Source organism: Manduca sexta, chromosome 5 (assembly GCF_014839805.1).
Source record: "Manduca sexta isolate Smith_Timp_Sample1 chromosome 5, JHU_Msex_v1.0, whole genome shotgun sequence".
Classification (NCBI taxonomy): Eukaryota; Metazoa; Arthropoda; class Insecta; order Lepidoptera; family Sphingidae; genus Manduca; species Manduca sexta.
Window position 1 is genome coordinate 9,741,439 of NC_051119.1, and position 27,136 is coordinate 9,768,574.

At 36.0% G+C, this 27,136-nt stretch overlaps 1 protein-coding gene across 3 annotated transcripts in view; it reads right to left on the bottom strand.

The window, feature by feature from the left end:
* Positions 1-3,452: 3,452 nt before the first annotated feature.
* Positions 3,453-27,136, bottom strand: part of LOC115449357 — a 29,738-nt gene continuing 6,054 nt past the window's right edge. For 2 of the 3 annotated variants that reach the window (XM_030177141.2, XM_030177142.2), the window contains exons 4-12: positions 19,432-19,521; positions 17,612-17,717; positions 15,997-16,110; positions 14,904-15,083; positions 13,934-14,029; positions 12,294-12,428; positions 11,292-11,367; positions 10,711-10,898; positions 3,453-10,298 (exon numbers count right to left, since the gene is read on the bottom strand). In XM_030177141.2, the coding sequence (XP_030033001.1) occupies positions 10,158-10,298; positions 10,711-10,898; positions 11,292-11,367; positions 12,294-12,428; positions 13,934-14,029; positions 14,904-15,083; positions 15,997-16,110; positions 17,612-17,717; positions 19,432-19,521 (1,126 nt within the window). In that variant the 3' untranslated portion in view covers positions 3,453-10,157. The remainder of the gene's footprint in view (positions 10,299-10,710; positions 10,899-11,291; positions 11,368-12,293; positions 12,429-13,933; positions 14,030-14,903; positions 15,084-15,996; positions 16,111-17,611; positions 17,718-19,431; positions 19,522-27,136) is intronic. The other variant, XM_030177143.2, reaches the window with a different exon arrangement.

Sequence of the window (27,136 nt, forward strand, 5' to 3'; positions counted from 1 at the left end):
AATATTATTATAAAAATATGTGTGTTATTCATGCAGTTTAAATTTTATTGGTAGCGTAATTCCATGGTTTAGTCCTCAAATTAATAACACTTCCTCCAACTTAAAAATATTTCACAACGCATTTGCTATCAGTGCCACCTAGCACAGTAGGAATGCCATGTATATTTTATATTACGGAATATTTTAAACTTCAACACAGCAACCCTACATCTGTCAGTTTGACGTGCGAACGAGTTCTATGGGTATGCAAATAAGTCAATGGCGAAACGTTAAAATTATTTTGTTGCAACAAAATGAACTGAATTTCCTTTGATCTAAATCGTTCAGTGTTAGTGTTGTAACGCGCCACTGAAGTGTCCACTTTCTAACTGTAATGCAATATGACTTGTACAATAAATTATTGAGTTAGACTTTATCGAATAATCTTGATTTATGGAATATTACGTCATGTCTTGATGTGTACGGGTCGTGATTCGCAAGGTACTGGATTCGATGCTCAAATAAATATACCGAAGTCTTCAAGGGCTGCCACCATTAAGATTAATGATGATTTTTCTAAATTGATTAATCGGATATTTACTGCACAATTTTTAGTCCTATAAATTTAACGTTTATTCGACATGAAGACCCCTTTTAATATTTAGGAGACCCCCCCCCCAACCCTCCCACTCCATCCTCTACTTAAGTGCGCATCAGACATTGTTTATTGCAATACCATTCCTCAAACTAGGTCCCCAGGTGCCGCCTGTGGCCGGTGATTCACCTCCATGAATATTAAACACTTGTGCATACAGATTTGTACCCATTGTCTCTCTAACCACTCGTAGTAGGCATCGAGTTGTAATAGGGAAAAAAGTTACCGCCTCTTTGATTTTGGCGCAGTACGTGGAGTTCGTGAGTTCGGTTCCCAGGTCGGCAATATTTTGTGATTTTTTTATAATAACAGTATTGCGCCTTTGCGTTTAAAAGAGAATACTATTAATAGAATACGACACTTTAAACCCCAAACTGTATATTTGAAATACAAAATTATTAAGCTACGTGCTAGCTTGCGGAACCACAGATTGGTGGTCTTCCATCTCAGCGCGAACGAAAAGGTTCGGAAAATAATATCTATGCCGCACCATCAAGCTGTGGAATGATTTGCCAGCATACGTGTTATAACTTGGAGTCCTTCAAGCGGAGCGTGAAGAAGCAATTATGCAGGCCGGCATAAATGTGCCGACCGTCTGGCGATGCTTGTATCTTTGGCCGGTCAGCACTTTATATGGACTTTATTTCGCACAACAACAGGTCATTGAAGCCACTTTGTCGTGCCCCGATAAAAATATATATCCTTTCTGTAAGTTATCACTCACAAAACATACCAGTGTCTTTATTCTGTATGATAGTGTAAACGCGTAACGCGGCCGTGTCATGTTATCTATGAGAAATGTGCGTGGAATGGTATTCTGTAAGCAAAATTTCTATAGTCCTAAACATGATGCGTTGTGTTACGTGCTTGTTACGCACTGTTAAAATAACGTGCGGGATAGAGAATAAGGCCCCAGTGTGTTTATAATGTGGCAATAAAACGTCGCTTTATTGTAATTGGTTGAGACTAACACGTGACTGGCGCATTAGTCTCTCGACCAATCACAAACGTCAAAATTAAACATCGACATAAAATCGCGGTTTTTATGAAATTTAAGGTATCAGGATGCAAAAATCAAAGTATGTAAAACAATATTGCATGGACATAGCGTCCAGAAAGCAATATTTTTCTATCGTGCTTTTCGGTTAGTTTTTATTGTAGTCGTGTTTGATGTTTCCCACGACTTAGAACAATACGCCTTCCGTCCTTATCTACACAATGTGTCGGAAAGAGGCGAAACTTTTGTAAAACAGACATGTCAACCTTGTGTTAACAAAAGTAAGGAGGTAAAGTTTAGAACGTATTTAAGTTGCCATGGGAGACAATATAGTTTGAGAATACATTATATAAAGTGGAAATTTAAAAAATTCTAAATTAATACGTTTTGTTTACCGGTTAATCACTGCAAGGATGATAATCGATTATTCATCTAGTCTAAGAGTAATAAAATCATTGGTTATCTTAATAAATTTGAATATAAATCACTCTCTCGTGGCAGAGTTGTCTCTACAATAAACTTTGTAATCCTTATGAATCGATTTTTAATTTTATTCGCTACGCGTATATTAAATGAATTTTCCTTCTAAGCCTTTTATACGACATCAAGAAGCATGTGTCGCTTCAAATACGTAGGCTCGTGGGGTTATCAGCCCCATTGGAGCTATCTGCATGCGCCCCTGTACGCATCTATCTTCTCTTTGTGTAGCGGTAATGTAGGGTCACGAAACAAAGTACTGTTCCCATTATTTTAAAATAAACTTTCACAGTGAATTTTATTTCTTGGTATATTTTTTATTAAACTAGTTGACCCGACAGACGTTGTCCCGTCTTAACTATGAATTTGCAGCGCGCATTCTGTCAATCGCTGAAATTAACTTTTCTTAAATTTTCTAACGTGCCGCTCAACTTCCTTAATTTTTTCTTTCATAAGATCCTTCTCCTGACAATAAAAACACAACAAAAAATATAGTGAAATCGGTCCAGCCGTACATGCGTGATGCGATGACCAAGGGAAATAGACATTGATTTTTATATATATAGATATATTTTTTTATTTAATTAATAGCATTAAACAAATACCTTCTAATTAATCATGTGTTTATCTGCCCACATAATGCCTACTGTGAGATGCAATCATCCTAATCTTAAACAATCAACCTTCACCCACTGAGTGCAAGTGGGCGCATTCACACGTTTCTTTGAAAATGTATTGACTCATAAATAAAGATGCATCGACGGATTCAGGCGGTGTCCGTGAGGCCCTTATCCCGTATAGCAATTTTTAATTAAAATTTTGATTAATAATTTAAGCTCTTACAAATGGCTTATTAGACTTCAAAACTTTTCCAAGATCACTACATAATAACAAAATTATTCAGTTAACTGAGAGTAGTTCTTATTACAATAATTAATAAGTTTTAATTTAGTTTTTTTTAATACTTAAGTAAGTCGATGAAAGTCTTTTTTTTTGGGAAGCCGCTAGCCTCGACTGTAGTCTGCGAACGGTATACACAATAGCCTATCCCCCGGCTTAGCAACCGTAACATCCCGAAGGTCAAAAAGCGGGGGAAGATCGAGAACTTCTAAAGATGAGCGGAGGGGAAAAGGAGAAATGGTCACAGGTGCTTTTAGGCTTCAATGTATACAACCACGAGGTATACACACTGCACTGTATGCCCAAATAACTTCAGACATGGCCGTAAAAAAAAAAGTACAACTGAACTGCAGTATTACTATACCCATAATATCGTGGCATCCAAATGTGTTATCCCTTATTACACAAAGGAGAGAATAGGGTACATAAATAAAACATACAATAATTACTACACATATCATGAATATATTTAAACGTGACATACATGTAATGATATAGTTTCAGACAATATATCGAATTAAAATTACTTCGCATCGACAAAATACTATAAGTACGGGTCCGTTGTATTTTATATTTGTAAATAATATTTTGATGCGGTTGAAATAAACAATGACAACACAAAAGACAATTTTAAAACATAACACCGTATAAACAGCGACGATCACAGATCATGAAAACTATGATTAGAATTAACAAAAACAGGAAACCCGCACCAAAATATATGCAAAACTTTGTATATATTGTTATCTCTATTGTTCTCTAAATATATGCAATATATCTATATCTACTTTAACAATCAAAGCAGTCAAGGCAAATGGGATTGTACATAATTTATTACACCGTCACACGTCCACTATAGTTGTGTACGTATTGATAATCATGCAAAAGCTACGATGCAATCACACTCCATATAAACGTGAAACGGAAAACATCAATAGTACATACATGTATACATAAAGATTGTATTGACATCCAAAGATTGAATTAACACATCGAAAACATTATCAGATCTCATATAATAAAACACAAATAAACTCTCAAAAATATTTCACAATACCGAGGTCCACTTACTATAACTTTGTATCAAATTCAAATCACAAACAAACAAACATCTGAAGTGGGCCCCTGTACAATCAGCTGTTATAACATTATCACTTCGATCTCCCTCGACATTCCCCTTCATTATAACACTATTAGATGGATAAGTACAACAATTTTGCTCTAATTCTAGGCAATTCGGTTTAGCGAACCTTTGGTGCTTGGACTTGCGATTTCGATATATGTAAAAAATCGAGCGAGCCAACCATAGAAGTCATAAAAACGACGGCGAATCAGATTTCAAATTATGAACAAGAAAATTTTTGTATCAATAAATATTTAAATAGGGTACTTGACTATTTGATTTTGTGAATTTTGTTAATATGTAACAGCAATAAGTACAAAAAGAAATCCTTCTGTGAAAACAGCATTAAAATTTCAAATATTGCTACGTGCAGAAGAAGGCGTACGGTAGGAATATCGCTCCATCTCTTTCTTTCGCACGCATTGTAATGCCCGCTGACGTCACATGCAAGTATATCATCCCTTTTCTGTTTTTTGAGACTCATCTCTACTACCTAATTTCAATGGCTTATAACTTGTAGATTTTCCACCAGATTTCAATAATTTCTACTAGTTTTAATTAAAAATAAGTCAAATACCCTCTTGCAGTATGACAACCTAAACCTTGTCAATTGTCATGAATTTGATGAGATTTCTTTTTATAGTCGACTCACCGAAGTTTCTAAGACTTGTTTACAATAATTAATTTCAGTTTGCTATTTAAAATTTGATATTTCATAAGACACAGATGCCAAACCGAATTTGAGTTGTTTCACAGCCTTATTGAGTCTTGGTGGTTTATAATAAAATTGTTAATTCAACTCTGTCCTTCGCGATTTTGTTGATGGCACATGGTTTATTCTTAGTTATTTCCCATAATTGGGTATTTGGTAGTATCGATGGTTCGCTAGCTGACGGGACAGAGTTCATAACAATGGTAACAAAATAACTAAGAGGCGGGAATGAATGATGTTGTTTAGCTCTTAATTTACGTCATGTTGTCTCGTGCTATAACATTTAAAATAATACATTTGGAATGACACCATGTCATATACATATTTAGCTCTTAACATTATGTTATTGTTGTTATTGATCTTAGCCTCTTTCTATACGTTTCTCAGTCTCAGGGAATGTATGTTGGTAAGTCTCTTCGTTGCCTTACAAAATATATGTTCATTCGCGTCGAACGTTTTTATAAATTGTCATAAAAAATATTTAAGGAAATTATTTTAAAATTCTTTCAATATATTTTGTGAGTATCTACAAGAAGTACTTAGTTCTAATAACTATTTGAAGCAACAATTTTTATATCGGCCTTTTATAACGGCCTTAATACTATAATAAGTTGAAAATACTTTGGAATTAGAATCGATTATATTTATGTATGTTCGTACTACTTTAAAGGCTTCTTTGATTCATATTTATGATCACATATCGTTTGTGCGTGACTATCGTTAGATATTATTCAAACACGTAGGATTATACTTTGATATATATTAACAGTTTGTTTTATATCGCTTTGTAACTTCACACCCAGTTTTTTATTGTTAATAACACTAAACGATGTGTGAACAGATCATTACAAAGGTAACAGAGATGTATGACACGTTGACGAGTCGATAAATGCTTCATCTCAATGGCAATGAAAAACTGGGCATCGTGACATTGTGAATAATCGGCCGACTACCTACGGGCCGTATCGACTAAAGCGAGCGATGTCACGGTATGAAGCGATGTTCAGTCTATACCTTCAAAATGCAATTGAGAACGCTGGGGACGGACTATTTTTTTGTCGTTTCTATCGATACAATACTGCAGCGGTGCGTGTACATTTCATTCACGTTGGCTCAAAGGAAACAAATTCGTCGAATTGATAATTTCACATAACGGTGTTCATGTCAAACAACCGTGGTAAATCGTTCATGTTCGAAACTAGTATTGCTTATAATCGTACATGTCGATATCGATAAAACATCGTTCGTCAAATGATTCGATACTCTTAATTGTAAAACACATAATTTTTCGCACAACATTAGTTTCAGTTGATACTTAAAATAATTGAGATATTCCTTCACAGATTCATAACAGCTGCTCACCACGTCACGATCTATTGGTGTTCCTACTCGTAATAAAATATATAACGTCTCGTTGTCACGTCAATGACGCATGCATTTGATTAGTGGCACTTAGTGTAACAAACTCACTGTATTTGATACAGCATCGCGAGCTAATTCTTAAAGCTATAAGTTGATATCAATTATGTATTTGTAATACTTTTTGTTATTAGTTTTGTGCAATGTTCGAATGTTCCAAACCCGTTCGCGCGTTTCGTTGATATTTACAATAACGGGTCCCTTGACTAGATACGATGTTTACAATTTATCGATACAATAGCATCGTACTGCCGCGGTGACACAGTGTGGACGTTTTACAGAATAACATAAGGTCTAACTTTCAATGTCAATATTATCACAAGTACTTCACAATCACATTATATTTCATATTTAACTATAGTTTTGTAATAAAACATCCACACTAGTTTAACGTTTAATTTGGATCGCGATTTTGTGCGATCGTTTCATATATTTCTTTGATAAGTGTGCGACAGTTCGAACTCGTTGCCACTAAATCTTCTCAGTTCAATTAAAATTAATTCATAAGATTTGCATTGATTGATTTATCCAATGTATATTACAAGGTTAGATATGTGAGATATTTATCGATGTTTATAGATTATTATATCGATGAAAATACGAACATTAAGTAGATTTAGCGACAGCACGTTGTGTACGCATTTTTATAACATTGCATTTATTACAACTACATTAAAAATTCGCGATTTTGAGAGATGTTGCCAGTAAACATATCATTCGGCCTTTCTCAATGTTCCCTATAAAATACAGTTCTACCACTAAGAAAAATTCATTAAAGCAATTATGTTTTAAATCAATTTACATTTTGTTTAAAGATTTCATTCGGAAAGGTGGGGAGACAATAGCGTGTGTCAATTTCACCGACCGGTCGATTTTAACACAATCGATACCAAAAATTAGTATCGATTTCAACTACTAACCGATATCGATAAAAATGATCAAGTATAAACGTTGGTAAAGTGATTTTATATAATTACATGCGCTGTCTATCACTTTTCATACTTTTACTAAATATTTTATTTGGCTTCAGTAGAAATTGCTACATTTTGAGAGCTATGTACAAGCAGTGAATTATATCGATAAATATTAATCGTGAATAATACATTAAATATAAATATGATTTATAGGTTTCGTTATTGAAATAATGCAATTAAAATTATTCAGGAACTTTAAAGTTGTTTCATAAGAAAAAAATTGCGTATAGAAATTGTTCACTGAAAGAAAGGACTCGCAGTGTGATCTATTTATATCTTCATTTATAATACAATAGTAAGTAATCGATAATTTGACTTTTTAACAGTTTTATTAAGGCAGCAAGTCTCTGTAAATCCTTTCTGTCGGCACGTGGCTGTATATAATTAATTCATTTGCGTTATAATCGATAAAAACCTTTTCTTTTTATTTGTACAGACATTTTAGGCCATTTTAAACATATCAATGAACCGATTTGTGTCGGAAGGTGCTTCCACGTTACCCATTTAAAATTTTAAAGACAAATATTCATAAAACATTGATACATAAACGATCACTTACAACTACGTAATACATTTAAAAATTTAATGAATCTATAACATCTAGGATTACCCATACCACTTTTTTTTTTCTTAATTAAACATAACAATATCCTGCGGCGGTCTTCTGTGGTGAATATTTAGTATTCGTAATCGGCAAGTGAAAGATGGAGACGCGATTTGAAAATGTAGTTTTTTTTAATTAACTATGGCAATTCGATATTTTTAATTCCAAAATACAAGTATCACTTAAAATCGTTTATAAAACTTAAAGCTGGCTTCCATGACTTTTAGAATTCTATGTTTACGGTATTTTTCAAATATGAAATGTTCACAGAATATCCATTTTTTTTTCATTGACATTCTTGATCGAATTCTATGTTAACCGTATTTTTGAAATATCAAAAATGCGTAGTATATATTATTCATTGGCTACTCTAGATTTACACTTCATAGCAATTTAGAACTAGAATATCGATAAAATATTAGAGACTAGAGTCTAAAACACTAAAACATCGCCACAGAAGACCGCCAAATATCAAACCGATCTATACAAGTCGTTTACAAAATAACAGCAAAATGCAATGAAGGTAAACATATTCTCGTGAATTCGGATACAAAAGTGCATTGCGTACTAAAATTATGATTTTATATACATAAATACGCTTAGACAATATGCAGTATATATTTTAATATTTGTAGACAACTTGTTAGATTTAAACCATTCTCTATCATTGGTTAAATGATTTGAACGTAGCTTAAACTTTTTGCGATCAAGCATTTTTTATATTTGTCAAGTTATAAAATATATTGGGTAAAACTTTAATCGATTTGACATTGTGTAGCAGATGATTCTATTATCGATAAGTTTATCGATATTTTAAATCGATTAATGGGTAAAATCTGACCGCAAAAAGTTTAACCACGTTGCCTATGTACTACTAACACTATGTGTGTATATAAGTAGTAGAGAAATTTCGCTCGCCGACATCTAAATTAAAGCATCCAAAATGGTTAGCAAAATCGATTATTATCCAATACGATATAAAGCGGTGACGCTTTGGTGACATAATAAAAGAGTAACGTTCAATATTTAAAAAAGTAAGCATTCAGATCTCATCGAACGCTTATAGAACAAGTGCGTTATAGCACTAAGTCATTTTATGTACGACAACACCATAGTACATCATTTATAGATTCAAACGAATTTAGACTTTAATTACATTTGAATATTCAAAATATTTTGCCCAGATAATACATGGTTGTCTGCAGCAAACATTATTGTAAATGGAAAGACATATTCGATCATTGGAAATAAGGAAAATAAATACACATTGCAGTTATAAAAAGAAGACAAACGATTTTAAAAGAGATATGAATATATTGAGCATTTTTAATACGATTTACCTTTATCGATATATTATTTTTCCTCATTTCCAATTAACTATAGAAATATTGTTTGCTTTCAACACGTTTGTTACGAATAGTAATAACCTGTATATTATAAGTATAAACTGCAAATAGATTTATATTAAAAATTGTAATGCAGGGACTAGTGTTATCGATATATTAAAAAATATCGATATTTTTGGACGCTTGTCCAAGGCCTTTTATAAATCAAGAGGTTTTCCTTGTTGCTTTCCTTTGTACAATATCGAGGCACTTTGTTAGATTTCTTTAGATATTTTAGAAAAAAGTTTTTGTGAACCCATATTATCAAACATTTTTACAAATGTCTCACACCTCATGTAATAAATAAACACTTCCATTGCATTGCAAATAGGAAAACGATTCCATTCTAAAATATACATATTCATGCCATTAGCATATCTCAAGTATAACAAATGTGTTTGTTTGGAAATATTTCTAGCAATATCGTAACAAACGTGTCGATTCTACACTGTAGGGTGAAGAGACCCCGCTTGACAGACGCATTGTTAAATATCGACGTAAATCTTGAGCACGAACGCACAAAATTAATTTTACCCGACTTCAAACAAATGTTAATTACTGTTTTTTTATTCGATAAAGGAGTGTAATAGGCTAGACTTAATACTATTAATCGATACCTGTGAAATGAAAATATTATCAAAATTACATTCTCCCGTGCCAAATACTTTATGGGTAGTTATTTTGTTGGTGCGTGTCAAATGTCATCCATTTATGTCGAACACTCAAGATATATGTCGATATATAACCGATAAACCACAATCTAAATATTCATACAACCTATTTCGACGAGACACATTTGGGGTACAGTAAACATGACCCTTGTCAATTATAGAACATTGTGATGTTAAGGTCCAAAAATGTCTAGACAGTATGTGGCATGTTTGTATGAATGTTCAGAGCGCGGGTGTGGTGGTGGTGGTGGTGGAGTGCGCTTACGTGACGCCGAGCGGGTGCGCGGCCTCGTGCAGCGCGTAGTGCAGGCGCTGCGGCGCGGCGGCGCGCGCGCGCAGGCCGGCGGGCAGGCGCCGCCACGCCACCGGCGCCCACGCACGCTCCGTGTACGCGCTCACTTGCTGCGGGGTACACATTCTTATACTCGACAAACGCATGCATACTCTTTGTGTCATCTTTGGCGTTCATAAATATTGAGTATACCTCAATCATCGATACGTTGCCAGGTTTTTAAGAAAAAAAAAAAACACAGTAACTCAGACTTACAAAACAATTCATATCATATGAAACTTAAGTCAACCTGTAAGTTGTCCTATCCCTACACTGTCCTATACCTCCTTGTCCTGTCACTACACTGTGAGACGATACTCATGGGCTAACCAGAATTACTAATATAAACTAAAAATATCCATATTAAAAGATCCGAAAAAAAAGGAATAAGTCGGAAAAGTGACTTACTGTACCCGATGATGAGTGGAGTGGAGTCGATAGTATTGAGTAACGAGGGATAATAGCAGTTTTGAATGAACTCACATCCAAAAACTGATGATCGACAGGCGCAGGCGCATCGCCCGCGAGCACACGCACGACGCCCTCCTCGCAGCGGCGCGGAGTGCCGCAGAACCGCTCCTGGCGACTGTACACCGCCGACACCTCCAGCTGCGTCAGACCCTTGCGCAGGCGCACGAAACCGAGCAGATCGTACTGCCATACCCAGTAGCCTGCAACGGATATTCTTTTAAATGAATGTAAAAAAATTGCGAAATGTTGGAGAAACAGAAATACATTTACAGAATAGATTTTATATTGGGGGTTAAAGATTTCTGGAGTTCCGCCATTGTCCGTTCGTTAATATAAATGTTTTCTTCTCGTTTTACATGGATTTATTCCAGTTTTTACGGCATAACGTCTAACTACTGTAATATCTCTAAACACCTCTAAAGCAGTTCCCATTTTCCATATAGCAGAAAAGAAAATATGTTTAAAAAAATGCACATTTAAAGAGTTTCCATTTGCCACATAGCAGATCTTGGGTAAATATGTTTAAGAAATCTGATATTGTCACCTTGAAGCGATAAAGACAGATTAAATTTTATAAATAATATATGTATTACCGTGTATGACGAGCCGCTGCAAATGCATGCACTGCCAGCACAGCAGTATGAACGGGTTCACATTGTACGTGTCCTGCTGCAACATAATGCATACTATTAATAAAGTACCAATTTTTTTAACCTCACGTTTATAGCCTGGCAAGGGTTTCGGACAGTTCAGATATTATTGCATCGATAGAAAAAAATATCTTGACCCACAGTTTATTTTTTTTTTATACATATATTATAACACTATAACAGTTGATACTAATGCCATGTTATACAGATTTAATCTTAACCCGTCATGACTTGTCAAACAGCTACGCGTGTGACGGAAAAATAACCTTATTATGTAGTATATAAGGTTATAATCCCGTGACACACGCAAATGTCATGTAGCTGTCTTGGCTCGCCGGCGAGCCACGAGAGACCAAGAGTTAACAATTGATTTCAATACATCTATCATGAGCCATTTCATTATGGTTATGCGTGTGGAAGAATCATATTTTACTGTGAACCAAAAAGGGTTATAACTTTTATTTACAAGTCAGATATGGATTTTATCGCGATTTTTTATATTATAATTTTCTCCCGTAAAATAAAAAAAAAAAATAAAAATGCTTTATTCATCACGTAGGCGGATATGGTTGCACTTATGATAAGTCAAGGTAATTAATTATAATTTGTTATTTGTTATAACATAAAAAACCGCAATAAACCCCATAAAAAAGTTTTATTTTAATATCTAACATTCGCATAGACATAAGAAATCATCAAGTCAGATATGAAACATCAAGTAGTCAATGAAAAAATCATCAGCCTACAACTGGCCACTGCTGAACATAGGCCTCCTCTAGACCACGCCACGTTGCTCGGTCCTCCGCTCTCCTCATCCAGAGTCCACCGGCGACCTTACGAATATCGTCGGCCTAGCGGGTCAGACGTGAAATAGAAAAATAAAACGCCATAATACTAGGTCAGCGGTTCGCTGCAGCAGAGAAGTGAACCTGCTGGAGTACGCACCTCGATGAGGTCCCGGACGGGCCGCACGTGGCGGAGGCCCTCGTCGGCGGAGTCGTAGGGCGCGTCGGCCCACACCAGCTCGCGCAGCGACACCGGGTACCGCCGCGCCACGTGGCCCAGCAGCGCCGTGTAGATCTACACAAGTTCGGGGCGGTTTTTTAGATTTGTTTCGATTTCTTTCCTGGTATTTAAAATGTTTCTGGTTTAATAAATTATGGAAATGTTATTGATTCATACATAAGTTGATTAATCGTATTATTCTAATAAAAAAGCTAGATGAAAGTTTGGAATGGACTGTCGAAGCGAATATCAAAGAATCACTCTCTAAAGTCTGCTACCACACACTGTCGGTCGTAAGATGTTTGTCTCCGCCTGAATAGCGACCACTACGACGACCACACGATGATAGAGCTTCTCCTATTATCTAATGGGTCATAAACATTAAAGTAATGCACATACATTATCATAAAAGTAATGCACATACATAAGGGGCCGTTCAAGTATTACGTAACGCAATTTTTAAAATTTTTGACCCCTCCACCCCGCCTTGTAACGCGCCGTAACATTTTCCTGTACTCTTCCGCCTTCCCTCCAAAAGTTATGTAATTCTAAAAAAAAAAATTTTTCTAATATTCACAATTATTTTACGAAAGATACTGGAAAAAGCGGCGATAGCCTAGTTGGTTGTGGAACGGTCTGCCGAGACGAATGTCCGCAGGTTCAAATACCAAGGGCACACACCTCTGATTTTTCTAAATAATTATGTGTGTATTCTTTGTGAATTATGGCTCGCTTTAACGGTGAAGGAAAACATCGTGAGGAAACCTGCATACCTGAGAAGTTCTCTATAGGAATTTCGAGGGTGTGTGAAGTCTACCAATCCGCACTAGGCCAGCGTGGTGGACTAAGGCCTAATCCCTCTCAGTAGTAGAAGAGGCCCGTGCCCAACAGTGGGACAGTATATAATACAGGGCTGATATTATTATTATTATTACTGGAAAGTCGCTAAAATAACTTTTGTTATTGTTTTAAATAAATAAACAATGTTACATAACGCTTTGTACGAAACACCCTCCCGCGCCTATAACGCATCATAACGTTTTACAAGCCCCCCCCCCCCCTCCCCCCTCCAAATTGCGTTACGTAATACTTGAACGGCCCCTAATTATGTACAAAACACGTACGCAAGTGTAAAACCAATGTTGGCCAATGTAATGTTAGTGAATCGTGTTCGGAGATCAGCCTGTGTATATCCAGTTTTGAGAAGGCCGGCATAATTGTCTCGACTGGCGAGGGGTAACCATTTCTCATCTCTCGGCACTATTTGGATCCTAGTCCACTTATCGTTAGGTGCAGTGGGGTCATTTTAAAAAATAAATATAGAAAGTCCAAAGGCGTAAATTTAAAAAAATAAATATAGAAAGTCCAAAGGCGTAAATTTAAAAAAATAAATATAGAAAGTCCAAAGGCGTAAATTTAAAAAAATAAATATAGAAAGTCCAAAGGCGTAAATTTAAAAAAATAAATATAGAAAGTCCAAAGGCGTAAAGCTACATTCTACTCCCGCCGCCACCAAGGGTGTTCTTGGGCATGCATTTGGTCTTAAAACCCATCAGTTTTAAACAATATCAGATACTTACAGATTTACAAAACATGACTTTGATGGAGGTTAGCGGGAGCCCCTCCACTAGTACGTTCTCGATCACGTCGTTGAATTTCCTGAACGGCATCGCAATCTGTAACGTACGAAACTTCTTACTTTAGTTTATAAATGCGAATTTTCGTATAAATTCATCATCATCATCATCACCCCGTTGCAGTCCACTGCTGGACATAGGCCTCTCCCAAGGTACGCCACAGAGCCCGGTCTGCTGCTTTATGCATCCGGTCGTTGCCGGCCCTCTTGTGCAAGTCATCCCGCCATCTGGCCAGAGGGCATCCCAAGCTACGTTTGCCAAGACGTGGTCTCCACTCCAGAACAAGCTTACTTCAGCGGTTATCAGTTCTGCGACATATGTGGCCGGCCCATTGCCACTTCAACCGACTATAAATTCTTAGATGTTTTAAAAACTTTATTGATTAAATTGTGTACGGAGGCAGACTATATCCTGGCTTAACATATATGATACTAGCTTTTGCTCGCGACTTTGCCCGTGTAAAGTAGTTGTCCGGGATAAAAGTCCACCTATATGTTTTCCCGGGATAAAATACTTTCTTCACCTTGGGAAGCTTATAAGCTACTGCTTACAACCCGGGATAGTAGAGAAAGTAGCTTATAACCTTCCCAGGGTCTTAAACTATCTCCATACCAAGTTTTATAAAAATCCGTTGAGTACATTTTGAGAAAGTCGATAACATACAGACAGACACAAAAGGGAGCTTTGTTTTATATGTATAGATTAACCCGGGAATTTGTTCTTTAATATGTTTTTAAGATAGATGGCGCTAGGGATCACTAGAATAATTGAAAAATTTTGTAGCAGAAAATTCTTTCCTGACAAAGTCACTAGCAAAACCAACTTTTCATAAATAACTCAATTGGTATAAAAAAAAACACCAAGTATTTTTATGGGTTTTTTATAGCACATGAGTCCCATTCACCCCACTCACAATGTTCACAGCCACGTCCAGCTCCCTGGGGTAGAGCTTCTGCAGCCGATGCCAGTCGATCGGCTTGAGGTTCAGTTGCTTCTTGTACACGATGTTCAAGGACAACTGACGGAAGTTGTTCAGTCGGGACAGCGTCTCCAGCGTCGACGTGTCTATCCGTTCGTAGTCTACGATTATGTGCTGGAATTTGAAAATATTATATACATTGTAGCCAGTGTAACTACTGGACATAAGACTTAAAATCTCATGTCTCGGGATGGCGAGTGGAATACCAAACAATACTTTGTAATTCAAGGTGTTGGTGTTTCTACTGTTTATGAGCGGTCGTAGCGCTTACCATGGCGAACGACAAGCTCGTCATGTCATTCAGAGCAATAAATAAAAGAAATATATATTATATAAATGCAACTGGCAGTACTGACGCTGTAAATATGCAGGAGAATTCAAACCAATTTCAAAAGAAAAGAGGTGGTTCTTAATTCGTGAATGTATTTTTTTCTTTATTTATTTAAGGGAGCAAACGATCGATAGGGAAAAAATATCGAAAGCAACCCATCTCTATGCTCCTTGGTCTTTCTGATGTTCATGGGAGATGATCAGTTACCATTAGGTGTACCGCATGCTCGTTAGCCCCTTATATCATAAAAAATCGAACTCAACGACTAGCATTTGTGTTCCTTTTGCCACATTCGAGGGACGCTGTACACAAACAAAATAATCCCTAACAGTTCTTTTTTTGTTTTTTGGATATCGGATCTCGCAGTCAACACCGGAGGAAACGTACGAATTAGATACTGAAATCTCCCGGCTTAGCTACTACAGGGCCCTGGAGGAGTCGGGAGGGGATAGCTGAAAATGAAGTGTGGGGGGGAGAAGGAAACCTTAGGATGCGAGGAAGGGAGAAGGCCGGGAAATGTTCGCGAGCCATTATAGGCCTCAATGTGAGTTGGCAACCATGAGGTAAACACACTTAACTGTGTGCCTAAGGCTGTACAAATATCCCCCCGTGCATGGGCGTGCATTCGGTGTGGAGACAGCGCACAAGAATTACCTCGGTGGGGAATTCCTTACATTTGAATACAGTCACACGTACCTTTAAAGCGGAGAATGCCATGATGCCAATGTTGTTTTGCGACAGCACCGCGTCGGCGGGCGAGTTGACGCCACTGAACGACAGAGGGCGCGAGTAGTACTCTATCTGCTTGTGCTGGAAAAAAATAAATTTTTAAAGATGGGAAATTATGGTTGGTATTACGAATAACCAAGGACGCTTGTTAACTGTGACCACTCACCACCATACAATAAAATAGACAGCTAATAAAAAATGGTCACTTATAAACGTACCAACAGTTAATCTATACTAATATATACAGCTGAAGAGTTTGTTTGAACGTGGTAATCTCAAGAATTACTAAGCCGATCTTTTCACTAATGTGAAGCATTACTCTAGAGTGCACTAGATTGTTTTTGGGAAATTGATCTTTTAGGAACAAAAAAAATTATGAAATACGATAGAAATTCACTTAGATGTTAACATAATATATGAATATTTAAGTTTGTATAAATTAACACAGGCTACAAAATAAATCATTAACACAATTTTAAATTTATTAACCAAGCATAGATCACATAATAATACATTTTAGTAAAACAATTTGTCAAGACTATCTTTTAGAATTTTAAAGGCTTGTGTAGAATCAAAATCTGGCACAAAAAATTGCAAAAAAAAAAAACATTCAAATATAAATCAATTTAAAAAAAAATTCCGAGCGGAATAAATCCTTTAATCGATTTCGCCAACATTACGTTATCATGACTGATGTGATGACGAAGTCTCGCACGAGTTTACAAACATTCAGGCCTTGATTATGCACGCATAATACACGTAATAGTTTAGCTAATAATTACGCAAGACTAATGACACCCATACTCACAAACTTTACTTAGATAAGTGTAAAGATTTGCTATGAGAAGTATTCTTCGATAGAACAAATCGCTACACAGTGCGCGTACGCATGCAAAGAAAGGGCCCTTGTTATTGGTTACTTGTGGTGGGACTACACTTCAGTTGCCGGATAGAAAAAAAAATTACAAAAAATCCCTAAGGTGCATATTCTAAGACCGGATAAGGAGTAAGATCGTATAACGCAAAAATATCGCGTAACTCTGATTAGTTTTTAGTTTCAGCCACATAGGTTCCGACTTCCGACGCCATTTCTTTGCGTCGCCGTGTTTACTACATCTAATGTTACAACCAAAAACATGTGTGTTCCATGTAGTGAAACAAAGAGGTGGATTTCTCTCTTCTTAACACTGATTCAGACTTCTACTTGCTTTTGTGAACCTCATCATCCAAGCTTTAGATTGAATAAAAAGCCGGTATCATTTAAATTTAGTTTTTTACTGATGGTAGGTCTATCATATGTGAGAGTCCGTCTGGGGAGATACCATCGCAATGTCTATTTCTGCTGCCAAGCAGCATTGAGTAGTCACTGTTGTGTTCCAGTTAGAAGGACATTGTAGCCAGTGTAACTACTAAATTTCTCAGAATGTAGAGCGCAATGGAATACCAAACAATACTGTGTAATTCAAGATGTTGAATGGTGTTTCTACAGTTTATGGTCGGTCGTATCGCTTACCATCAGGCGAACGGTTAGCTCGTCTCGTCAATCAAAGCAATAAAATATTATCTATAATTATGTACTCACTGTATATCTGTCGTGGTCATTCTTGCCAGTGTCCAGCTCACAGCCTAGGTACGCTAACTTTTTCAAAGTGTTCGCGTGTTTGAACACCAACGTTTCTGTTAATATTCTGGAACATACAAACATCGTATTAAGCATTAGTCCTGAATGTATATTTTAAAAGTTCTTAGTTCTTGATTTAAAATTTAACCATAGATGAGAAAAATAGTTGCTACGTAACTTTAAAAAAAAGGTAAAGTTTATAAATAATTGATTATATTGAAATAAATCGAAATTACACTATTTTTCGGACTTTATCACAGTTTTTCTAATTATGATTTTCCCCCTGTTTTTGACTTTCGCAGACATTGCAGTGTTCATAATCCAGGGGGGGGGGCTGTGGGGTGTTCCTCGTTGACTCATTGAATATAATATTTATATTATATATCATATAATTATATTACACATAATGTTCCATTTTGTTCCTACTTTCATAGATCGAATCAAAAAACTTCAATTTACTTTTCTTTAAGTTTATAAGCCCACACAAAAATTTTCGAAAACAAATATTTTTTTCTATAATATATAGTTTAATTGTATAGAGCTTCTAGTTTACTCGGAAAATTATCCATTTCCTAAGCGGTAGACAGATAATATTTATTCGATTGCAGTGATTAAGTAACATACAAACTAGTCAGTTGTGATATTTAGATAACGACATCGTACCACAAAAAAGTAGTTAAGTATCATCGATTTAAAGATATTAAGCGATAAGAGCTTAATAATGCGTTTTTAATATCATACTTTTTTTTTATTCTTGCGCGAAGTGTCCCCTCTGCACCTGATTGTAAGTGATGTGGGGACTAATACAATGTCCAGTAGAATGCTACAACTACAATTTATTATTTTATATATAAAAATTTTATATTAAACTAGTTCTAACTTCGAACCTAACTTAATACTGGTATTTTCACTAGTTCTAGAAAAACTTGTTGAGGATTGAAAATAGGGATATTGTTTATTAAAATTTCTTGGTTAATTTGAACAAAATAATCACCTTCCATAAAGAAACGTTAACATATATTATGTATTATAACAACTGAACTTTAACCTCGGTTGAACAATTTAACTGAATCTTTGCGACAAAACGTGTTTTGTCTAATTAGCACTAGGCTACACTTGTATTCATTTTTTATTAATTCTAGTTGTAACAAAGCCATTTAGTAAAAACTCGCTTAAAGTAGAGAAAATGCGTTGTAACTAAAAACGGGTTCTTAGGAGCCGTTCAAGTATAACGTAACGCATTTTTTGAAGATTTTTAACCCCCCTACCCCCATGGAACGCGCCGTAACGTTTTACTGTAAGACCAAACAAAAATTATGTAATTCTAAAGTGACATTTTTTTTTGTAATATTCACTATTATTTTACGCAAAATACCGGAAAGTCGCTAAAATACCTTTGATATTGTTTTAAAATAAAAAAACAATGTTACATAACGATTTGTACGAGAACCAAAAATTGCGTTACGTAATACTAGAACGACCCCTAACTGTGACATATACACTCTTCTCCATAGTTGTTTCCTTAAGGCGATACCTCAAGGTCCATTTTCATACATTTTGTTTCACCTTTAATCTGGGTAACTAAACAAGTATTGGCAAGTAAAGAATTTAAATTCACGTCTAGTTAGTGATTAGTTCTCGCAGTTGAAAGAAAAACGTAAAAATAATTAATAATCATGGATATTTCGGCCTTTAAAATTGAATATGACGAAATGGACCTTGAGGTATTGCCTTAAACATTTTTAAGAATAAAAAAATGTGAAAAAATACACAAAAGTTACCTCTTCAGTTTAACAACGGATATGTGTTGACTCCGCACGTAGCTTGGTCCTATGAATATTATTTCGCTTAACTTTACGGAATCAAAAAATCTGGAAAAAGAAAAACATATTATTGATTTCAGTTTCTACACATACGTATACAAAATTAAAAGTATAATTAATTATTCGTTTTTTATTTATTAGGCTCAAAGACATCACTACATAGTATAAAACAAAGTCGCTTTCTCTGTCCCTATGTCCCTTTGTATGCTTAAATCTTTAAAACTACGCAACGGATTTTGATGCGGTTTTTTTAATAGATAGAGTGATTCAAGAGGAAGGTTTATATGTATAATAACATCCATTAAATAGTGGAGAAATACTGTTATTTTGTTATGTTATACCCGTGCGAAGCCAGAGGGGGCCGCTATGTTTTCATATACAACGTTCACAGTTTTTCTGTAGTGTATTTAGTATCAGCATTGCACCCGTGTGAAGCCGGGGCGGGTCGCTAGTTACACTATATAGTTAGTTATAGGCTGGACATGAGGGCCAAATTTTTGATCCAAAAGTTTTTTTTTTATGGCAAATAGTGCCGATGTCGACAATTCTGCCAATGTCAAATGTGCGATGAGTACTCGTGTGTTTTAGCGTTTGATATACAGCATTGAATGCTGAGATTGAATGCAGTCTTAAAAAAAAAAAATTACACTGATAGTGTGTATCGGTACCTCTGAACCAAGTGTATTAGATAACAGCGACGTGATTATGCTCCGAAAGTTATTACTAATTGTTAATAAGTCGCTGTCTTATTTGAAATGTCCGAATGACAAGATGTCACAGCGTCCTTAGATATTAATACAACAATGATATATTTACAGAAAATATGCTAACATAAGCATTAAAAACATCAAAAAAATATGAAATATTTTACATTGATGTTTTGCTATTTCACAGTAGATTGAGTAACCATCACATAAGCGCAAAATTTTTGTATGACAATCTTCCCAATATACGCTATATTTATATATAGCGTATATTGGGAAGATTGTATATTCCAAGATTATTCTTAGAAGTGTTTGTTTAGGAGTTAATTTCTTGGAAGACTTCAACGTAAGGGGCGGCTTATGATGAATCTTACTATGTAAAAGAATAACTTGTTACATTTAGTACACGTTCCCAGATCGATTTTAGAAAATGACGTCATTAGATTTATCAAAATAATCTAAACCTTATATAATAATTTATAGTGTTGGTTCTCCTTAAAACAACGACTCATTTGACATCATCGATTTGGCATACAGTAATTCCTTAGAAGTAATTCACGCCCTTTTAAAATCAAATGCCTACGTAAAAGATAAGCCTAAGGCATTTCATTTTGAACTTTAAATATAAGCCTCAAGCGTCGATATTACAATTAACACGTCATCGGATACATCGATTATGTTTTGTAACAATATTTACTTTAGTTAAGAACGCAATAATATTATTGCAATTCAACGCAAAACTGTCGTAGTCAAAACAATAGGCTCAGGATATCAATACATATTATAAAACTAAGTCCCCAAAAACCGTCTCTATGTGATCGATTTTCACAAAATCTACTGAACGGATTTTTGTACGGTTTTTACCAAAAGATAGTGCAATTCTTGATGAAGGTTTAGGTTAATAGTACATTACGGTGTTATGTAAATTGACTGAAATATACCGATTACTGTTGAAGAGGTCGCGTGGTTGTATAAAATCTCGTGGGTCGGGATTCACACGGGAAAAACTTTGTGACACACTGATTTATAAAACAAAGACCCAACCGCGTCTGTGTTTGAACGCGATAAACTCATAAACTACCCGGATTTCGATGGAATTTGGTATGGAGGTAGCTCGACACCCTGGGAAAAACATAGGCTACTTTTATATGGAAAATATAAAGCGCGACTTTATATCTTCCGGGGAAAACTTGTTCGTGCGAACGAAGCCGCAAGCAAAAGCTTGTTAATAAACGCACGAATGACAAACAAGACGCCTTTTCTCAGAACACTGTTTTTTGTCGGGTATCCAATGTCATATTTTGTAACGATACGAGACGACAATCTGTCGGAAGACGCATCTCAGTTTACCGCTTGAATTGTAATTCGTACGTAACACACGCGCAAGAGCAGTATGTTTACTTTTTAAAAACGCCTTTTATAATGACTACTATGTTTACGCAAAGGTTATAAATTGGAGTGAAATTATTTTAGGGATTTTATCTCGGTTCGATCGATCAGTCTTTGAAACGTCGGTAGAAAATTATGATACATAAAACCGCGAACAAATCCGAACATATATGCCTTTTATTTTTAATCAGCGACCATTTTTAACCATGTTGCTTATTTGTAACTGGTTATATTTCATACACTGCCTGACTGCCTCGGTGGCGTAGTTACTAGTTGTATTGCATGTCCGGTACAATAGCGCTCTGAGGTCCTGGGTTCGAATCCCGGGTCGGGCAAAGTGATATTCGGGTTTTTCTGCTCAGTATCAGCCCGGAGTCTGGAATTTGTGCCCGATATGGCGATAGGCTCGCCCCCCTATCACATCATGGGACGGAACATACTTGGCGAAAAGTGGGTGCCCTAGTTGCGCCTCTGCATACCTCTTCGGGGATAAATGCGTAATGTTGTGTATGTTGTGTGTGTATGTGTATATTTCATACATACAGGCAAAGCATCTTACCTTCTACCGTTTTTAGGTGCTTGCATAAATGTATCAATCCCATTTTGCATATTAAGACTTGTGCCCCTTGCAATAAGGAATATAATACCATACATAAAACCATTACACTTTTAATTCAAGTCTTTATATTCACGATTGATATCTAAAGCGCAGTAAATCCTTTAATCGATTTCGCCAACATTACGTTATCATGACTGATGTGATGACGAAGTCTCGCACGAGTTTACAAACATTCAGGCCTTGATTATGCACGCATAATACACGTAATAGTTTAGCTAATGATTACACAAGAAATCCCCACAATAAAGCTATGGAATAGCTAATTTTCAGAGCGATTTCTTCGCAACAATTAGGGCCTATTTCACACGTTTCAAGTAAATTTTGACACTTAATGCGTACAGCTAATGTAGGTAGCTCTTATTTTATTAACATTTTAGAGCATAGATTAGCGTGACTTGTATTTGATCAGCTTATACATTTGTGATGAGTCGCATTTACTCATAAGTTGTGGAACACACCCGTTAAGCATCAAATGTCAGTTAAGAACTGTTATTCAAAGAGATAAAATTTATTCGAAGGTAAAGCAAGTACGGTACTGAAGAATTGAAAATTACAAAATTATAAATAAAGTTATTCACTTGCCCTACATGTTATTTCAGTCAGGTTATAATTTATTACACGAATAAATTCTATCTATTTAATCAGCTCTTAGTTGTTTGTATAAACTATCTAATATTAAAATCGCCTCTTACATCTTCATATATCTTCGTCAAGGGTTACTTTCTTGTCTATAAAAGACCAAGCTCTTCTTACATCTTCATATATCTTCGTCAAGGGTTACTTTATTGTCTATAAAAGACCAAGCTCTTCTTACATCTTTATCAATGTTTACTTTCTTGCTTTATGTGATTGTTCATGTATGCCTCCTCGTTGTGGTACCCACATCAGGCTAGGCACTGGCTGGTGAAACTCGGCAAGGGTAAGGGAAGCACCAGCCAGTACCTAGCGCGACGTAGATAATCAGCGATGACTCCTGCGCTGTCCATTTCCCAACGTTGTACATTTAAGCCTATTATTACTGTTATATTTTATTACTTGTCCGGTAGTTACACTGACTACAATGTTCTTCAAACCGGAACTCAACAGTGCTTACACACTGCTGCTTGGCGGCAGAAGACATTACGGTGGTACATACCCAAGCGGACTCTCACATATGAGATACCTATCACCAGTTATAATGTAACAAGTACTGGTTGTCCTTATTATAAATAAATAAATTTCCCCTCGATATTCATGCACAGTGCAAATGTGCCACTCCTTACAAATATCAGTGCTGCTTGCTTGAAAAACGCCGATCACCGCCTTATGGCGATAAAATATTAGTATTCAACATACAAGTCAAGTCGGCTACATACTCTGTGTGAACGCGACTTTATTCACAATTTTTTTTTATGCGAACACGGCATAGTTACCCCACTCCATCCATCTGAAGGTACGTGGAGTGGGGTCCTATCCATATATCTGGATATACACAGGCTGAATGATGAACGTGACACACTTACGTGGGCCGCTATGGTGGGTTTTACCTTGTGTACGGTGTTAGCTATATAAAATACTAGCTTTTGCTCGCGGCTTCGCCCGCGTGAAGGAGTTTTCCGGGATAAAAGTCCCACTATATATTTTCCCGGGATAGTAGCCTATAACCTTTCCAGGGTCTTATATTATCTCCATACCAAATTTCGTTTTGTTATACCAGATTTTATGTCACGTCCCGTTCCCGTGGGAACGGGACGTGACATATTGACATATTGACATTGACATATTGACATATTGACATATTGGGTCTTATATTATCTCCATACCAAATTTCGTTTTGTTATACCCGATTTTATGTCACGTCCCGTTCCCGTGGGAACGGGATAAAAAGTATCCTATGTCCGTCTCCTGGTTCTAAGCTACCTCTCCACCAATTTTCAGCCAAATCGGTTCATCCGTTCTTGAGTTATAAATAGTGCAACTAACACCACTTTCTTTTATATATATATATACATAGATATCCTAGCACCAGTAATGTATGAAAAAATATTTCTGATTTTATACAAAATAAAAATAACATAAATATAAAATAAATAAGTTTTAAACTTTACATTTACGTATAAATTATGCAGTGTTTTTGACGCTCTATTTTGTCATCTCGCTATTGAAATGTAAAGGCATTTTTCCGTCGATACAAACTGCGATCGAGTTAGCAGCGACTGCCAATTTCCGGCAAATATCAAGTTATAAACGCTTCAATTTAAATAATATGAAACAACTTCGCGTGAATAAAATACAAAAATTATAGTTAACTAGCAGTGCCCGCGACTACGTTCGTGTAGAAATCAGTGTGTCACAAACTTTTCCCGGCATAAATGCCGACCCTGGAGATATTTCACAACCACGCGACCTCTTCAACAGTAATCGGTATATTTCACCCAATTTACATAAAACCGGAATGTATTAACTTAAACCTTCCTCAAGAATTACACTATCTTAGTAAAAACCGTACAAAAATCCGTTCAGTAGATTTTAAGGAAATCATACATGGTTGCGCCTCTGCATACCCCTTCCGAGATAAATTCGTGATGTGTATCTGTCTGATTTGTTGATTCTTAGGATCGAACCAGAAATACCGATTGGGATCGCTTATCGGCCGTGAGGAACACAGAGTGAGCGAACAAAAAATCACAGTGCGGTTAAGGGTCGGTTCCCACGCTACAGTGGGGATTATTATACCTGGCGAAGCCAAGGAACAGATGTGTACAGAATACGTTAACAATTGACGTACAACAGCTGCAAATAATGTGAAATAGACCGCAATCATGTTATAAAAAGCTAAAAGTATAAAAAGTGTCCTAAGTGCATAGGAGTGGAATAAAATTCTTTCAATGGAACATCTGCGTCGATAAAAAAAAATTTTACTCTCAATCAACGTTCATCAGTGACATATGTCCAACTAGAGCAACCTTTTTGCGGTATAAGTTTCGTCCCATGATGTGATAGATTTTTTTTAAATTAAATAAATGATGGCTCTTTTCCTACGTAAATTCCGACTCACGGGATTTTTTACAACCACGTGACGTCTTCAACAGTAATCGTTATATTTCACTAAATTTACATAACACCGTAATGTACTATTAACCTAAACCTTCTTCAAGAATATCACTATCTTTTAGTAAAAACCGTACAAAAATTCGTTCAATAGTTTTTGAGAAAATGGATCACATACAAACAAACAGCTTGTGGGAACTTTGTTGTATAATATGCATAGATTATACAGACGAATATCCACGAACACTGGTAATAATTTTCTATTGACCAAAATATTTTTTTTATTTTTTTGTAGTCATAAAAAATAGACATAAAACCCAACATTTAATAAATAGCACGAGTAAAAAATCACCATTTATTCAATTTATGGCACACAACTTTCAATTAGCAAGACGTCATTACTCAATAAACGCAACAATCGAATGGACAATTTGTATGCAATCTTTCATTTACACGCTTCAACATTTTACCCTTCCTTGGAAATCCTACTTCGGAAATCGCCAGGACACGGAATAAACTCGTTAATTTAGGTATAAGAAGTAGTCTCAATTAGCTGTGTTTATTTCTTTATGTATTTTTTTTTTGCTAATGCCACAATGAGATTGGCATAATCTGTAATTCAACCCTTTATAAATAAATAAAGAGAAATAAAATCCATGGAACTTGGGAGATATCGGCCGCAATGTTGGGATGAAGGAAAAATACATATAGATCGCCGTGGGTACCCGATACTCACTACATAAGATTAACTAATGTGACGTCAAACTTTCCTAATTCATATTAGTTTTACAACGAAGTTTAGACTATCTACTTCTAGAAAAAAGAAATCTAGACCTTATTCTCTATGCCACGAGTTATTTTGACAGAGTCTAACAAGCACGTCACGTTTAATAAATTGGCATATAAAATACCATTCCACACTGATTTCACGAAAATAACACGGCCGGGTTACGAGTTCACACTATCAGAGAATAGGTTCTTAGATTTGTTCACCCTATCTGAAATCATTTTAGACACGCTAAAGTCCTTCAAGCTTCAAATTCGCAGAAGTCGGCTTGTCATGACAGTTACAAGTTTCAAATTAAGATCCTTATTCTCCATGCCACACGTTACTTTGACAATACGTAACAAACAAGTCACGCAGCCTTCGATCAACATTGAGGAACAAAGCGCGTCGCGTTTAATACAGTAGAAAATGGCATACATAATACCATTCCACGCTGATTTCACGAAGATATCACGGCCGTGTTACGAGCTTACACTGTCATAGTGAATAAGTCCCTAGTGTGAAATAACTTCTGCGAGTTTTTGGAAATCTAAACCCCAATTCATGAGCAATGGCACCAGTCCATTTGTAAATAGGCCGTATAGGCCGCGGCCTATGGGCGGCAGATTTTAGAGGACGGTCACTCGATTTAATTAATCATTCGTTTATTTAACTGTAATGCCTTCCATAATACAGACATATGGAAAACTATTAAGTATTTTAGAAACCTACATACGTACATAAACCCACCTACATCGGGCGGCGGAAATAAAATGGCCTACACTCATAAAAAATATAAATCCGGCACTGAATGACACGCTGGTATCACTAGCGATGGGTACTCATTCTGTTAGGTCCAGACGTTCCTTGCCACGGACGCATTGTTAGCAACTCTAAAGTTATATGATATTCAAGTTTAACGCTCGTTCCGGTCAGCGAGCCTACATCCAGTCAAATGGCAAAGTCTGGCGACGAACAACGGTTGCGTCATCTCTTGTTGGATTACAGTAACGATACAACACATTAACAAGAACCTTAGATTCATGTTTCAATAAATACCGGAATATCTGGAATCTGGACATATTGCACCCTTAGAACGAAAGTGACCTAACGCAAAATGTATATATTTTCTGATGTTAAAAAATACGACCATTC